General features: G+C 51.6%; 1 protein-coding gene across 1 annotated transcript in view; it reads left to right on the top strand.

Moving 5' to 3' along the window:
- asap2a (ArfGAP with SH3 domain, ankyrin repeat and PH domain 2a) overlaps positions 1–17,650 on the top strand; it is a 106,531-nt gene that overhangs the window by 78,611 nt on the left and 10,270 nt on the right. The window contains 4 exon segments of the mRNA XM_080512723.1: positions 12,489–12,537; positions 12,850–13,016; positions 15,503–15,636; positions 16,228–16,322. Coding sequence (XP_080368849.1) covers positions 12,489–12,537; positions 12,850–13,016; positions 15,503–15,636; positions 16,228–16,322 — 445 coding nt within the window.

Below are 17,650 nucleotides of genomic sequence, written 5' to 3'. Positions count from 1 at the left end.
CTGATGTTGCAATCCAGTGGTGAGGTTTTGGTCGGGGATTCCAGGGTTGGACGTTGAACGTTGGCTTCCAGAGAAAGTTGGAAGCTCCAGTTAATCCATTTCTTCGCCCTCCCGCCGGGTGAGAACTCCACGACTGGCCCCAGGATATTCCGTCCTCCTGCCGCTGCGTAGTTCCCTCCTTGCAGAGGGAAAGGCTGAACACCGTCGCTCCGTCGGGTTTGATAGCAAATCCTTTTTCGTCACGTCTGTTTCCTCGGAGGTTCCTTCAGGGTCCGGCTCCTCTGGTGGGAGACGTCTCTCCTCTGTGAAGGACTCCGTCCAACTCTCTCGCTGTGCACAAGTCACGGTCTTTGTTCTTTCTCAACTCTCTCTCTCTCTCTCCAATTCCTCCCTCTGCATTTGTAGTCCTTTTAGCAGCATTCTACTCACTCCATCTCTCCTTGTCCTCCCTCCCCTCTCTGTTTGTAGTCCAGTAGCTTAACATCTATTATAGCAGTTATTCTCTCGCCCACACGTCTCCCCTTTGTCCTGGCATCAATTCTACTTTTCTCTTCAGGCTCAGGAAGGCTCAAGTGTTATTTTTCACTACACCAGTACAGCAACATCCTGCCATAACTCATCCTGTCATTACACCATACCTCCTGACTTCTCTTGAGACACATGATCATACGAGTGCATAAATCAATCGTAACTTTATGCAACTACTTCATCACATACACACATTTTCAGGGTGAATCACATACAGGTTTGAATCAACACAGTCTTTGTTTCAGTTCCTTCTTTCCCCCAACAGGCCTTGTGGTTTGTGCTGAGATCTCAACACACATCAGCCCCACTGACACCCCCTTCTTGAGATCACAGCCTACCACCACTTGAGTTTAGACAGTTCAGAGAAAGGATCTTCTTCTTTCTCAGATTCAGGTTCGGTGACTTTTTTAGGGAAAAGGTCGTCGTCTTCTTCAGGTGCAAACACAGAGATGAGGTCCTCCTCTGGTTTCGATCTCTCTTTCCTCATGGACACAGTCTCTCTCTCAGGCGGAGGCATGATGGCGGGTTCGTCCTCCGCCCCCGAGCTCTCTTCCCCTGCTGAAACAGTGTCTTCCACAGGTGAAGGCGTGATGTCGAGGTTACCTTCTCCTGTAGTGGTAGTCTCTTTGTCCCCCTGCGGAGGACCCACCCAGCTCGCCAGCTGTCCATCACAGTCAGTTCGTTCAGGTCCAAGGACTCCACGCTGTCCTCATCACTTGACGATTCTGATTCGGTGATGTCTTCGTAGAGTGGGTCCGAACTCATCACCACAGCTATCGCTCTATCCACGGCCATTGTTCGCCACCTCTTCCTCCTCGGACAACGATGCTAACTGGGTGTCTGGGCTGTGGGTCCCACTCTCCAAGGGCTCCTCTCTTCCTAATACTGGATGGTCACCGTAGCTGCTAACGGGTGATCCCATGGGTGTCATCGGGTTCTAAGGTGGCGTTTCAACCTGTGAAGGGGGAGTGGATAAGGCACCTCAAAGTTCTTCCATCACTTCGTCCAGGTACTGCTTCTCTTTAGTTTTCACACCAGAATGTCTCCAAGCCTCCAGGCAGGTCACGTTGTACGCCAGGTGAGGGCCCCTGACGCCTTCCTCCCTTGGCACCGGAACCGAGTCTTGGAGCGAGATCGATTGATATTCAAAAACCTCCGCGATTAGCTTTCCCAGGTTGTCAGCTCCCACGGTCCTTCCCAACCTTGAGCCAAAGCCATCTCTCGGTGCGGACCAGGGATGTCGTCCACCCCAAATGCATGCATGGGTCAGTCTGGGCTCCTGTAAACTCTCAGTACTTGTGGGATCATCGTGGAGGTCAGCGGTGGACTGTTAACCCCCGCCATGTGTGGGGAGTAAGGCCAACTCTTCTGTATGACATCTCTCCAGGCAGGCTTACAAAACTCTTTGCGCTTGGTCTTTTCTTCTACCTGTACCTGTGGGCAACGAGGTGGGGCTGAAGGGTTAGTTTGGTTATCGTCCCCCTATATCTGTGGATAGAGAGGGGGAGCAGAATGTTTAGTTTGATTAGCTTTTCTCCTGGGCTCTGGAGGGAAGGCCGCGGCCCAGGCAGTCAGCCCCCCTGCGGCCCCAGGTCCAAGAGAGGCTCCAGAAACTTCCTCACTTGCCATCCTTCTGCAGCCCTGACCTGCAGCACTTGCCCGCTCGATCGTTGTAGATTGCAGCTGCTGCAGAGTCGCAACACCTCTCCGTCCCACCGGCAGGCACAGCGCCAACTCCGGTTTCACGCCTCTCTGATCTCGCTGAGTAATGATCTTCAATCTGGGCAGTGTTTCCACCCGACATATTCCACAGACATATGGGTCCATGACCTTCACAGGTTTCTGCTTCGGGTCCTTCATCTCTCTCCTTCCTGGATTGACCTTTAATGGCTTCTCCTGCCCTGGTCCTTCCCAGCGCACTTTCAGTGTGGTCGGTTTCCAACAGACCACGCACTCGTTTTTAATCCTTTTCCATTTAACCATTTCTTTTTCTTCTGACAGGAGTCCTTTTTTAGCATATTCCAATTTCTTCAGAGCTCTTCCTGCCCAGAGCCCCGTAGTGCTTCTTCTCATGGCAACCACCCCTTTAACAGTGGCCACTCTGACAAACGGTGGTAAGTCTTGTGCTTCCGTGGCCATGGTTCTCGGTTCCTGCTGTCTTCTAGTCTGAAACTGGCTTCAGCTGCTCGACTCCTTGGATTCCTCCTTTCTTTAGCAACACTGTGTTCCTGTCCAACACTTTCTCCACTATGTCAGGCTTTTCGTACTTGGTCTTGATTGCTGCTCCCTGAAGAAAATCGTTCGTCTTGACCCAAACGCGCTGTCCCTCACGGAATGGCACTCTCTGGTCCGGCACTTCCTTCTTTTCCTCCGAGCCCCTCCCGATCTCTGACGTGAATGGGCGTTGATTCAGCTCCATCGCGGGGGAGGGCCGATCAGCCCGACTCCTGTTGTTCAAGGCCGCTCCTACCTCGAGAGCTTTGGTGCTCCAGCTTCTTGAGTTAGCGTTTTTTGCTATCCAGCTTTTCACAAGCCCTATGGTGTGTTCCACTACCCCATTCGCCTGAGGCGTATAGGGCGGTGAGTAAACTCTCATCACTCCCTGCTTCTGACACCATAGATCCACTTTGGAATTGCGGAAGTGCGTTCCGTTGTCCGTCCTGAGCTCTTTTGGCACTCCTAAAAAGCTGCAGGTCTGATCCAACATGCTAACCACACTGTTTCCGTTGGCTGTCTTCACTGGTTTGATGGCCACATAGCCTGACATAGAATCCACCAGCACCAAAATGTATTTTTCACCTCTCATCCCCGTCACTGCTAACGGGCCTGCTACGTCCATGCAAACAGATCCCCAGGGTACGGTGCTTTTGATTGTGAGCCCTTCCACGCTCTGTCCTCTCCTTCCCGGATTGTGTCGTGCACACACCTCACAGGTTTTCAGAACGTCGCGTATCCGGCCCTCAGGAATCCACAGCTGCTGTTTCTCCAGTTCCCTGCGTGTTGGAAGCGTACCTGTGTGGCCCAGCGCCTCATGTATGGCCTGTACCACTCCAGACACGTGCTTTTCTGGGACAACCCTCCCTTTAGGCGTTTGGTCCCAATCCTCGATCCCGACAAAGACAAGTCTCCTCAGTTGCACGAAACGGTCCACTTCTTCATTTCCTTCCCAATGTTCCCCTTCCTTTGTGTGTGCTTTTTGATGCACCACGCTGATGTTCATGTTTAGTCTGATTTCTGCTATTTTCCTCCATAGGTCCTTGTGAGCGACAGTTTTACCTTTCGCGCCCTCGAAACCGTTTTCTTCCCAGATGGAGAGGTCCTCATTCAAGGCTTGGGCACAATAATAACTGTCTGTTATTATTCTGACTCTCTTCACCTTCCTCTTTTTTAGTTCCAGCAGTCCTTCCAGAACGGCCGTCACCTCTCCAGTCTGTGCACTGCCCTCTACACTACCTTTCTGATGAAAGCACTCCTTTCCGTCCTTTTTCAGGATGAATCCCCAGGGGGCTGTGCTGTCGGGTCCTTTTCTTGAACCGTCGGTGTACAAAATCCACTCATGCGGTTCTTCTTGTGTCTTGTCCAGTTTGATCGGTTCCTTACTTGCCGGTCGTGCAGGCCCAATTGTTAGGTCCGGGTCTAACAGGATATCCTCCCATCTCCCCCACCTTTCGTTGGTCGCCTTGGTGCTTTTCACGGTGGCTTTCCGCAGAAACTGATGAACTTGGCTCTGGGTCAGGACGTTGATGTCTTGGCCTTGTGCTAGGTCTTTCAGTGCACTCCAGTACCTAGCTAACACAGCAAGTTCCTTTTCTTCAGGTGGATACTTCCTTTCCACGGTTGACAGGGCGTAACTCCAAAACGCCACCAACCCTGCACCTGCGTTGCTGACTCTGACCACCGCGTCATCGTCTTCACAGCTTGTCTCCACCACAAGGCCAGAGGTCAAACTTCTGGTTTCTAACCTGAGTGCTCCCTTCACTGCTGTTTTCAGGTCCTCCAGGTGACTTTGGTCTGCAGCCGTCCACGTCCACCCACTGTCACCTTGCGCTCCTGTTTCAGACGCTGTCTTCCTCAGTTTCGCGTACAGCGGCTTTGCGAAGTTTTGATAGCCCGGGACGTGGTCTCGAACATAGTTGCACAGACCTAGGATTTGCTGGAGCTCCTTTAGTGACGTCGGAGGCCTAATCTGGCCCAGCTTCTCCCGGTAGCCATCCGACAGTCCCAGATCCGTTGAGACCTGGAAACCGAGGTAGTTGACCTGGAACTGGCCAAATTGGCACTTTTTGAGGTTTAGCTTGAGTCCTGCATCTGTTAACCGTTCGATGACTTGCTGCAGTCTCGCCAGGTGTTCCTCCTCACTGTCATCCGCGATGAAAACGTCATCTATGTAGATCGTTGCGTCCAGGCCCTGTAAGATGTCCATTACAGCTGACTGGAAAACTTTTGTAGAGTTTTTGAAACCTTGTGGTAGTCGGGTCCACACATACGCCTTTCCTTTGTGTGTGAACGCGGTTTTGGCCTGTGAAGCCTTGGCCAGTCTCAGCGAGCAGGAACCGTTTGCTAAGTCAATGCAGGATTTGTATTTCTTGACTTGTAAAGTTTTCAATGTGGCTTGTGGGTTAATTAAGCTAGCCTTGTTAGCCACTGTCCGGCGGTTGAGGGCCTTCAAATTGATCACCAGTCTCCAACCTCCTCCCGCCGACTCCGGCTTCTTTACCGCTTGAATCGGACTGTTGGTGATGGGATTCGGCTCTTCCCGGATGATTCCCAAAGCACTCAGCTCTCTGACCATCAAATCTATTTCTTCGACCGCGCCTGGATGAAGTGGATACTGGCGGACAGCAGGATGCACTCCTCCAACTATGGTGTGTGTGTATTTCTCACCCAAGTCACCACAGTCGTTTTTGAACCTTGCTTTGTTTGCTCGTGCGATAATCCTCCGCAACTCCTCTTTTCCAGCCGGCGAGAGGTCACTGTCGGTGACCTTTTGTTCTGTGACTTCCACTACGTCCACTGGCTTGTACCACTCTCTCGGCTGCAGCTCCTGCTGGTGGGGAGTGAATTGGATCAGTCGTGCTTGTAGTTTTTCTAGTCTGCGTTTGACTAGTGTTTTTTGTTCTTTAGGTTTGTGCAGATTTTCCGAATCCCTGGTTGTTAATAGGTTGTTTGGTCCTAACACCCATACAATCCTTTTCCAGATGGCAAAAGGGAGTCTGGTGATTGTCCCGTCTGCTAGTTGAACATTGAGGTGTCCTTCTATTTTGAGGCTTCTGCGGGTCGTCGACACTTCCGCCCCTGTGTCCACTAGGTAAGGAGTCCCCTCTACGTCTATGTAGTTGTTGTCTCCCCTCCTGTAAACATGCTCCAGGGTGACCCGCCCCTCTCGGGCCGTCATTTCTGCGGTCGCCTGTCGGGCTTCCCGGAGGGCCGTCTTCTGTTCTGGGGTCAATTTGTTGTATTCCTCAGTGGGGAGAAACCCGCTTTTCCTCTCATTACTGGTCTTCGGTCCCGGTCCATACTGGCGCTGCTGCCGACGTGGCGGCGCCTCCGCTGGTCTGGTCTGTTGGGGCCGTCTTGGAGCTTCGTAGGTCTGCCTGCGCTGCTGCTGAGGGGCTTCGTAGGTTTGTCTACGTTGCTGCTGCGGGGGTTCGTTGTAGGTCTTGACCCGGTCCTGTTGCTGTGAACCTCTTACTCTCTTCTCCTCGTAAAACTTTCTCTTCATGTCCCAGGTACGAACCACCATGTCCAGCTGCGCTAAGGGGGTGTCTGTGGAGGTAACTGCGAAATCCACCTCGTCCCTCTGACCTTCAGTGAGAAACCTCAGGGCCTTGACGAACTGGCCTGGGGGAAGTTTCTCCTTCACCTCGAACCACACGTTGCTCAGAGTTCCTCCGTTTTCCAGCCTCGCTCGCACTCTGCCGAGCCAGTCGTCTGTGTCCTCGGTGTCCTCCAGCACCAGTCGGTGATAATGCTCCTTCGCCGTCTCGTTAGCACTGACCGTGTAACCTGTAACAGAGCTCAGCCAAATCTTCTTCGCTCCCTCGTCGTTGGTGATGCTGTTGACGAGCGGCCACTGTTCTCGCAGGTGTTCTTGGACCGACTTTCCAGGGGGTCTCGCCTGGATCACCGCCTTGAGCTTCTTGAACTCTGTAGAACTCTGGTTAGGGGCCGGTGGGACCAAGTCCCCAAGGGTGCCCGGGCCAGAAAAGGTCCACTGGGTTACTTTGTCTTGTCTTTTTTGGGGAACCTGCACGATTGTTAACTCCTCGTTCTCTGCTTCGTCCTGGGAAAAATCTTCCAACAGGTGTCGTTCTTCCTCCAGCGCTTTTTTGTACGCCGCTTTTTTCAACCTCCGAAGCGTTATGTCATAAGTGATGTGGGTGTTGGCCCGCTCCCTTTGTGGAGCTTTGACTGCAAGCTCTAACAGCTCCTCCGGGTCGTATGAGGTCTGGAGCACCTCTGGCATGTAGGCTTCTCTCCCATCCTTGGTCTTTACTGGTCCAAACCATGTGTCAGTCGCAATCTTCTCAGATGCTTGCCTCACCGACCGGAGTGGTGGTTCTTTCTTTGCTCCTTTTCTTTTTGCACACCTCAGCTCCTGTATCCTGGCTGGTGAGCTGCAGGCTACTGAGTCTAGGGTCTGCTCATCTTCCTCTTCCTCCTCACTGTCTGCCCCGGACTCTTCGTCCTCCTCACTCTCAGACGTGTCGGAGGAGTCCAGGTTCTCCTGGACTCCACGCCTGTTCCTTTGTGTCGGGGTTGCCACCGGCAGTTGAGGGAGCGGCTTGCTTCTTTTTCTCTGCGCGGAGGCCTTTTTGGTCTTGTGATGGGGCTCGGGTGATCTGATTCCCTCACGAACGGGTGCTGCCTCGGCTCTTCTGGAGTTCAGCGGGACAATCTTTGTGGTGCGTAGGCCCATGTAGGTGGTCTCGGGGCTCCTAGCTCCCGTGGTCTCTCCCGCCTCAGTGTACTGCAGCCTCCTGTCCACAGGACCTGTGCCTACGTATAGGGAGCTGGGAGAAGGCATGGCGTTAGAGTAGCTAGGGTCCTGATCCCCGGCTCCGGGACTGCTCGTCGTCTTTGGTGTTGAAGAGAGCCTTTCTCTCGTCCTTCCAGGGGCTTCTGGTTGTTCATTTTCTCCGTCCTCGGCCAGTTGATAAACAGTGCCTCTGGCTTTCTCTCCCCTCGATTCCTCCATCTGCTTCAGGGGCTGCAGCACTCGGAGTCTCCGCTCATTCGCCTGGGAATGTGAAATCATGATCACGATTTCTTTTATGTTGTTACACCTGGGTTGCTCCATGATCTGCATGCGCGCAGCTCTGGTCGCCGCTTGCTCCGCGACTTCCCAGGGCAATTCGTAGGACCTCAGGCCATCGACACTCATCACCACTCTTTTGTACTGAAGGTCACTAGCGTACCTGAGGCCTTCTTCTATGGCTGTGGCCAGGTCCTCGCGGTAGCTGTCGATACCTTTACTCGGCTTGTATTCCGGCATGATCACATACAGCATGGCAAAGTGGGGGAGAATTCCCCCGCTGGTCACTACCACCGGCTTACGTTCTTTTTCCTCCATCCGATACTTCACCGCTCGTCGCTCTCTTTCTCGGCTGTACTCTGAGTCTTGCATCCTACCCAGGGCTTTCCGGAATGTTGTGTTCCTGATCTTCAGGCGGCCACCGGTGACCACAAGGAATCCATGTGCTGTGATGTCCCAGGGGTCTCCGACCAGGAAACGTGCCTCTGCCCCAGCCTGGTTGATGAATTTTTTACCTTCGTTCGGTAGCGGTCTCAGCGGATGGCTCACCCCCTCGGTGAGCTCCCAGGGGTCGCTGACCCGGATACCTGCTCCAGCCGCTGGTCCACCCTCCGTTTTCACCTGGACTTTCCTCGGCCTCCCATTCAGCTGCTGGAGGGCTCTCGTTCCCTCTGTGGTGGTTTTGGTTGCAGAAGTAGTAGCCCTCAACAGCTCCTGAGTGGCGTGAGGCCACCTGCCGTCACTGTGTCCCAGCGCTCCCTTTTCCTTTTTCGTGGAACGGAAAGCTCGGCCCCACTCATCTGATATCAGCTCCTCGTATCCATGCTCCTCATCCAGCTGCAACCTGAGAGCGCTTCCATCCTGGTTCATGCCATCCTCCTCCTCCGGTCCTCCGTCGCGACTGCTGTGCTCGGAGTCGGAGCCATACATGGTTCGATGGCTGCGGGTGTCTTCGTCCTGGTCCATCCCGGTCAGGCCCCGGCTTAAAACCTTCAACCTGTTTAACAGTCCCTGATGTTGCTTCAGTCTGGGCACTGCTTTCACCTTGTCAGCCACTAGGATCACCACGATGCCTGTTTCTTTAGCTAACATCTTCACCACTGAGTTGTACTTGGGTGAGGGGCTCATTAGCGTTTGTATCCTTGATCCGGTTCTTTCTTTCTGCATGTGCTCCAGGACGTCTCCCCAGAACTCCAACCAGGCGGTGGTGTCCTCTTTTCCCCCGCATTGGGTAGGGCTGTACATTATACGCTGCCACTCGGTTCCCACCTTTCCAGCGGAATGGAAAAAACCTTCCCGGTAAACTGTTTGTCGGATGTTAGAGATCAATTGTTCGTCTTCCTCGTAGGGGTTGGCTGCTCTCACTGCATTTTGCACTGACTCATCCCAGGAGTCCCAGCCGTCTCCGTACGGAATTATTTGAAAAGGCAGCCGCTCCGTGGGTCCCTGGTGGCCCGCCGTCGCTGCTGATACTCCATGGTCGCCATCGGTATTCCTCAGGGGTACACGAGGTGGAGGGGTACCTCCTGGCCCGAAATCCTTGTCCTGGGACGGTCCTCCCTCACCTTCTCCTATATTCATCATTTTTGTCGTCTCGAGTCGTTTGCTCCTTCAAAGCCTCTCGTCGCGCTCCGAGCAGGGATGAGGGCAAACTTAGTTAGGCTGCTCCGCGATCTCGTCTGGACTAGCGCTTTCGTCCTACGATCCTCGCGTCTTTTTCCCACAACGTCCTCGACGCTTCTCTGCAGGTCCAGCGATCCCGAACTAGGAGTCGTCAGTCAATCACTGCTTCACTTTGAGGTAGGGCGACGTTGCTTCCTACCCTGAGCTCCTCTTTTGGTCGGCACGGTCGTCCCTTTCTTGAACCTCGTGCCCACCCGGGGATGCCAATTTGTTTAGTTGCAACGATTTGCGGCCCTCCCGGACCCGGAGAGGGGGGAATCGGTGGTGAGGGAACTCGCCTAGCTTCTAACTGCCTACGTCCGGACGCTAACCCCATTCACCGCGACAGCCGACTAGGTACTAAGCAGCCTCAGCAGTACAGCCGGCCGGATGGCGGCTACGCCCGCTAACGGCAGCTTCCCTCTTAGACTAACGGCACTTGGTGAATTTCCTCGGTTCGTAGTTTAGTGGTTAAGATAAACCCCAGGGATTACTTCTTGGTGACTTGGACTAGAATGACCCGTAAGAACCTTTTTGGAGATGTTATGAAGCACAGTCACTTAACTTATTATCACCATGAGAGAATACAGGGGAACTTCACTTTAACTGCAATGGGTACATTTATTTCAGAATAAATCCAGCAAGGGTTGGGCAACAGCATCAGATTCAATGTCACATCAGATGAATAATGATTAATCATGATAAATGGTAGTGATTAAAAGCCTGATTGGTTATAGACTATCACTGAGCCTGTTCCTCACTAAGATTATCCGACCTGATTGGTTGTCTGCTTTTCTGGTGGGAGAGTGTGAGGTGAGGTGAGCAGCCGGTCCAGGATCCACCCTCCCTTGAGGGGAACTGTCGACGTAAGGATCTCCAAACAGAGTTCCGGTTGCCCGCGGGGAGGATTTCCTCCGTTGACAGGGAGAGTGGACTCTTTGCCTCGAAGCCAATTCTGATGTTGCAATCCAATGGTGAGGTTTTGGTCGGGGATTCCAGGGTTGAACGTTGAACGTTGGCTTCCAGAGAAAGTTGGAAGCTCCAGTTAATCCATTTCTTCGCCCTCCCGCCGGGTGAGAACTCCACGACTGGCCCCAGGATATTCCGTCCTCCTGCCGCTGCGTAGTTCCCTCCTTGCAGAGTGAAAGGCTGAACACCGTCGCTCCGTCGGGTTGATAGCAAATCCTTTTTCGTCACGTCTGTTTCCTCGGAGGTTCCTTCAGGGTCCGGCTCCTCTGGTGGGAGACGTCTCTCCTCTGTGAAGGACTCCGTCCAACTCTCTCGCTGTGCACAAGTCACGGTCTTTGTTCTTTCTCAACTCTCTCTCTCTCTCTCTCCAATTCCTCCCCTCTGCATTTGTAGTCCTTTTAGCAGCATTCTACTCACTCCATCTCTCCTTGTCCTCCCTCCCCTCTCTGTTTGTAGTCCAGTAGCTTAACATCTATTATGGCAGTTATTCTCTCGCCCACACGTCTCCCCTTTGTCCTGGCATCAATTCTACTTTTCTCTTCAGGCTCAGGAAGGCTCAAGTGTTATTTTTCACTGCACCAGTACAGCAACATCCTGCCATAACTCATCCTGTCATTACACCATACCTCCTGACTTCTCTTGAGACACATGATCATGAATACATCAATCGTAACTTTATACCATTGCTTCGTCACATACACACATTTCCAGGCTTTCTTAAATTACGTTTTAATCACAAACATACATCTTAAACTTTCTATCATGCAACAATTATTTTTTTATATTTTAATCACATACAGGTTTGAATCAACACAGTCCTTGTTTCAGTTCCTTCTTTCCCCCGACAGACCTTGTGGTTTGTGCTGAGATCTCAACACACATCAGCCCCACTGACACTCTTCTTCTCTGACCATGTTACCTCCTCTCTCTTCTTCTCTGGCCATGTGACCTCCTCTCTTCTTCTCTCTTCTTCTCTGGCCATGTGACCTCCTCTCTTCTTCTCTCTTCTTCTCTGGCCATGTTACCTCCTCTCTTCTTCTCTGGCCATGTGACCTCCTCTCTTCTTCTCTGGCCATGTGACCTCCTCTCTTCTTCTCTCTTCTTCTCTGGTCATGTGACCTCCTCTCTTCTTCTCTCTTCTCTGGCCATGTGACCTCCTCTCTTCTTCTCTGGCCATGTGACCTCCTCTCTTCTTCTCTCTTCTTCTCTGGTCATGTGACCTCCTCTCTCTTCTTCTCTCTTCTTCTCTGGTCATGTTACCTCCTCTCTCTTCTTCTCTGGTCATGTGACCTCCTCTCTTCTTCTCTCTTCTTCTCTGGTCATGTTACCTCTCTCTTCTTCTCTGGTCATGTTACCTCCTCTCTCTTCTTCTCTGGCCATGTTACCTCCTCTCTTCTTCTCTCTTCTTCTCTGGCCATGTTACCTCCTCTCTTCTTCTCTCTTCTTCTCTGGCCATGTGACCTCTCTTCTTCTCTCTTCTTCTCTGGCCATGTGACCTCCTCTCTTCTTCTCTCTTCTTCTCTGGCCATGTGACCTCCTCTCTCTTCTTCTCTGGCCATGTGACCTCTCTTCTTCTCTGGTCATGTTACCTCCTCTCTTCTTCTCTGGTCATGTGACCTCCTCTCTTCTTCTTCTCTGGTCATGTGACCTCCTCTCTCTTCTTCTCTGGTCACGTTACCTCCTCTCTCTTCTTCTCTGGCCATGTGACCTCCTCTCTTCTTCTTCTCTGGTCATGTTACCTCCTCTCTCTTCTTCTCTGGTCACGTTACCTCCTCTCTCTTCTTCTCTGGCCATGTGACCTCCTCTCTTCTTCTTCTCTGGTCATGTGACCTCCTCTCTCTTCTTCTCTGGTCACGTTACCTCCTCTCTCTTCTTCTCTGGTCATGTGACCTCCTCTCTTCTTCTTCTCTGGTCATGTTACCTCCTCTCTCTTCTTCTCTGGTCATGTGACCTCACCCTTCTTCTTCTCTGGTCATGTGACCTCACTCTTCTTCTTCTCTGGTCGTGTGACCTCCTCTCCGCTTCTCTCTTCTTCTCTGGTCATGTTAACTCTTCTCTTCTCTCAATGTTGTAGACGACAGGACGTATCACTTCCAGGCCGAGGACGACCAGGACTGTCAGATGTAAGTGTGTGTGTGTGTGTGTGTGTGTGTGTGTGTGTGTGTGTGTGTGTGTGTGTGTGTGTGTGTGTGTGTGTGTGTGTGTGTGTGTGTGTGTGTGTGTGTGTGTGTGTGTGTGTGTGTGTGTGTGTGTGTGTGTGTGTGTGTGTGTGTGTGTGTGTGTGTCATCTTTAGCACCTCCCCCTCCTTCATCACACCATCTTGTCTTTCTGCTCCTCCTCTTCCTCCTCCTGTCTTCCTCTCTTAGCTGCTCCTGTTCTCTTCCCTTTATTCTCTATATGTATTATTTTTTGACTGTCTCCCCCACCCCCCCAGCTGGATCTCGGTGCTCCAGAACAGTAAGGAGGAGGCGTTGAACCAGGCGTTTAAAGGCGACCACCATGTGGGTGAGAACAACATCGTCCAGGAGCTGACCAAGGCCATCCTGGGGGAGGTGAAGAGGATGACGGGGAACGACGTGTGCTGCGACTGTGGAGCTCCCAGTGAGTCAACGTCTTCTTTCCATGTGTCCATCATGTGTTCATGCTGAGGAGGAGGTCTGGAGCCCGAACGCCACACACACACTGAACCTTGAGGAGAGGCGCCATCACCAACATGTTTTAGTTGTAGCCACGTCGCGCTCACATTCACTGCAGAGGAAACTAAAAGGCCTTCCTGAGGCGTCTGGAACTGTTGACCTTGATCGTCTCACACTGCCTGAAGGGAACAGCTCAAACTGACCTGGAGGAAGAAGTGAACAGTTCAAACTGACCTGGAGGAAGAAGTGAACAGCTCAAACTGACCTGGAGGAAGAAGAGAACAGCTCAAACTGACCTGAAGGAAGAAGAGAACAGCTCAAACTGACCTGGAGGAAGAAGTGAACAGCTCAAACTGACCTGGAGGAAGAAGTGAACAGCTCAAACTGACCTGGAGGAAGAAGAGAACAGCTCAAACTGACCTGAAGGAAGAAGAGAACAGCTCAAACTGACCTGGAGGAAGAAGTGAACAGTTCAAACTGACCTGGAGGAAGAAGAGAACAGCTCAAACTGACCTGGAGGAAGAAGTGAACAGTTCAAACTGACCCTGGAGGAAGAAGGGAACAGCTCAAACTGACCTGGAGGAAGAAGAGAACAGCTCAAACTGACCTGGAGGAAGAAGAGAACAGCTCAAACTGACCTGGAGGAAGAAGCGAACAGTTCAAACTGACCTGGAGGAAGAAGAGAACAGCTCAAACTGACCTGGAGGAAGAAGTGAACAGTTCAAACTGACCTGGAGGAAGAAGAGAACAGCTCAAACTGACCTGGAGGAAGAAGTGAACAGTTCAAACTGACCTGGAGGAAGAAGTGAACAGTTCAAACTGACCTGGAGGAAGAAGTGAACAGTTCAAACTGACCTGGAGGAAGAAGTGAACAGTTCAAACTGACCTGGAGGAAGAAGAGAACAGCTCAAACTGACCTGGAGGAAGAAGAGAACAGCTCAAACTGACCCTGGAGGAAGAAGGGAACAGCTCAAACTGACCTGGAGGAAGAAGAGAACAGCTCAAACTGACCTGGAGGAAGAAGAGAACAGCTCAAACTGACCCTGGAGGAAGAAGGGAACAGCTCAAACTGACCTGGAGGAAGAAGTGAACAGTTCAAACTGACCTGGAGGAAGAAGCGAACAGTTCAAACTGACCTGGAGGAAGAAGAGAACAGCTCAAACTGACCCTGGAGGAAGAAGGGAACAGCTCAAACTGACCCGGAGGAAGAAGTGAACAGTTCAAACTGACCTGGAGGAAGAAGTGAACAGTTCAAACTGACCTGGAGGAAGAAGTGAACAGCTCAAACTGACCTGGAGGAAGAAGCGAACAGCTCAAACTGACCCTGGAGGAAGAAGAGAACAGTTCAAACTGACCTGGAGGAAGAAGAGAACAGCTCAAACTGACCTGGAGGAAGAAGCGAACAGCTCAAACTGACCTGGAGGAAGAAGAGAACAGCTCAAACTGACCCTGGAGGAAGAAGGGAACAGCTCAAACTGACCCGGAGGAAGAAGTGAACAGTTCAAACTGACCCGGAGGAAGAAGTGAACAGTTCAAACTGACCGAGGAAGAAGGGAACAGCTCAAACTGACCTGGAGGAAGAAGTGAACAGTTCAAACTGACCTGGAGGAAGAAGCGAACAGTTCAAACTGACCCTGGAGGAAGAAGCGAACAGTTCAAACTGACCTGGAGGAAGAAGCGAACAGTTCAAACTGACCTGGAGGAAGAAGAGAACAGCTCAAACTGACCTGGAGGAAGAAGAGAACAGCTCAAACTGACCTGGAGGAAGAAGAGAAGAATAGATGCAGTAGATTGATTTCCTGTCACATTGAGGACATGAGAGTTTGCTTTGTGGGTCAAAAGGTCAAACGATCAGCTCGTCAACGTGAAACCAAAAGCAGGTTTCAGCTTGTGTTCGTTCAACATGACAGAAAGTGAAATACGTCGGCTGTTCTAGAGGATCCAGTGTGTTTCCACTGCTCAGCCACACTGGTCTGATGTTTCTCTTTCTGTTCCCTCCAGTCAGTCAGAACTGACTTTCTCTTTATCTTGAAGCACCGGAGCAACACTGTTCCTGTGATGGTGTGAAGAGCTCAGACTTGGTGAATGAAGTGTAGTTCTGAACAGTTTTGGTATCAAATACTCACTTTAAAGTTTTGAAGTCATGTTATTAGGTGGAAATCTACATTTCTAAATCAAATAAAAAGAAAGGAAAACTGCAGTGGAACACAAATGTTCAGCATCACTGGACTGTAGTTTACATACAAGTTGTAGAAACGTAAAGGTTGATGATGTAAAAGCAGTCGGTCCTTCTGGAGGACTTTTCCTCAAGACCTGAGACCTCCTGCTAACACACACACACACACACACACACACACACACACACACACACACACACACACACACACACACACACACACACACTCTCATGCTCCAGTGTTCTGGATGATAACCCCCCCCTCCCCCCCCCAGATCCCACCTGGCTCTCCACCAACCTGGGCATCCTCACCTGTATTGAGTGTTCGGGGATCCACCGGGAGCTGGGGGTCCACTACTCCAGGATCCAGTCCCTCACGCTGGACGTCCTCAGCACCTCGGAGCTCCTGGTGAGTCCGTCTGACCCTCTGGTCCTCTCTGGTCCTCTCTGGTCCTCCTTGGTCTCTCTGGTCCTCTCTGGTCCTCTCTTGTCCTCTCTGGTCCTCTCTGATCCCCTCTGATCCCCTCTGGTCTCCTCTGGTCTCTCTGGTCCTCTCTTGTCCTCTCTGGTCTCTCTGGTCCTCTCTTGTCCTCTCTGGTCTCTCTGGTCCTCTCTGGTCTCTCTGGTCCTCTCTGGTCTATGGAGCAGGGAGGAGGAGCAGGGAGGAGGAGCAGGGAGGAGGAGCAGGGAGGAGGAGCAGGGAGGAGGAGCAGGGAGGAGGAGCAGGGAGGAGGAGCAGAGGGGAGGAGCAGAGGGGAGTAGGAGCAGAGGGGAGGAGCAGGGTTAGGCAACTCTTCAGCTTCCTGCACTTCTCACTGCTGTGTGTGTGTGTGTGTGTGTGTGTGTGTGTGTGTGTGTGTGTGTGTGTGTGTGTGTGTGTGTGTGTGTGTGTGTGTGTGTGTGTGTGTGTGTGTGTGTGTGTGTGTGTGTGTGTGTGTGTGTGTGTGTGTGTGTGTGTGTGTGTGTGTGTGTGTGTGTGTGTGTGTGTGTGTGTTCACAGCTGGCCAAGAATGTGGGGAATGCAGGCTTTAATGAAATCATGGAGGCGTGTTTGAACGCTGAAAATGTGGTGAAACCCAACGCAGGGAGTGACATGTAAGTTACACTCACACACACTCTCACACACACACTCACACTGACACTCACACTCACACTGACACACACACTCACACTGACACTCACACTCACACTGACACACACCCACACCCACACTCACACTCACACTCACACACACACTCACACTCACACTCACACACACACACACACACACACTCACACTGACACACACACACACTCACACACACGCTCACACTCACACTGACACACACACACTCACACTGACACACACACTCACACACTCACCCACACTCACACACTCACCCACACTCACACACTCACCCACACTCACACACACACACACACACACACACACACACACACACACACACACACACACACTCACACTGACACTGACACTCACACTCACACTCACACTGACACTCACACACTCACACTGACACACACACTGACACTCACACACACACTCACACTGACACACACACACTCACACTGACACACACACTGACACCCACACTCACACTCACACACACACACACACACACACACACACACACACACACACACACACACACACACACACACACACACACACACACACTCACACTGACACTCACACTCACACTCACACTCACACTCACACTCACACTCACACACTCACACTGACACACACACACTCACACTGACACACACACACTCACACTGACACACACACACTCACACTGACACTGTCACACACACACTCACACTCACACACTTCTCTTCCACCTGCTTCACTTCAGTCTTTTCACACATTCGATCATTTGTTTCACTGAACCGACGTGATAAATAATGTTTATGATGAATGTTTGAAGCTGTGGCGTTCAGCAGCTTGTTCACAGGCTGGGAGTTAAAATGACTGATGGATTTAGATTTGATGGCTGTCGTATCGTCCAGGAAAGTGCAGTGTGACTTCTGCTTTCCACACCTGAGCTTCACTACCAAGATGTGTTTTAGTGCCGAGACACTAAATGTGTAAAATGCTGCTGAGTCTCGTCAGTGATTGGCCGTGTGAAAAGTCTTTTTCTTTGCTTTTTGGTAGTTTTATACTTAATGTTCTTTATTACGACCATTAGAGGCCGACATTGAGCCGCAGGACACATATTGTGTTACCTGATGAACTGATTGGGTTTTTATGAGATGAAATGAATCCAGATTACTGTGCTTCACCCGTCTGCCTGCACCTTAATAATGTCAACCTGCTCCATCAGCCCCTCCACCCACCACCACTCTCTTACTGCATTTACCCAGGCAGTCTGGGGTTCAGTGTCTTGCTCAAGGACACTTCGGCATGCGGGTAGGCATCG

This window comes from Blennius ocellaris, assembly GCF_963422515.1.
Source record: "Blennius ocellaris genome assembly, chromosome: 17".
Classification (NCBI taxonomy): Eukaryota; Metazoa; Chordata; class Actinopteri; order Blenniiformes; family Blenniidae; genus Blennius; species Blennius ocellaris.
The sequence above is the reverse complement of the archived record's forward strand: the minus strand, read 5'-3'. Positions and strand labels throughout refer to the sequence as shown.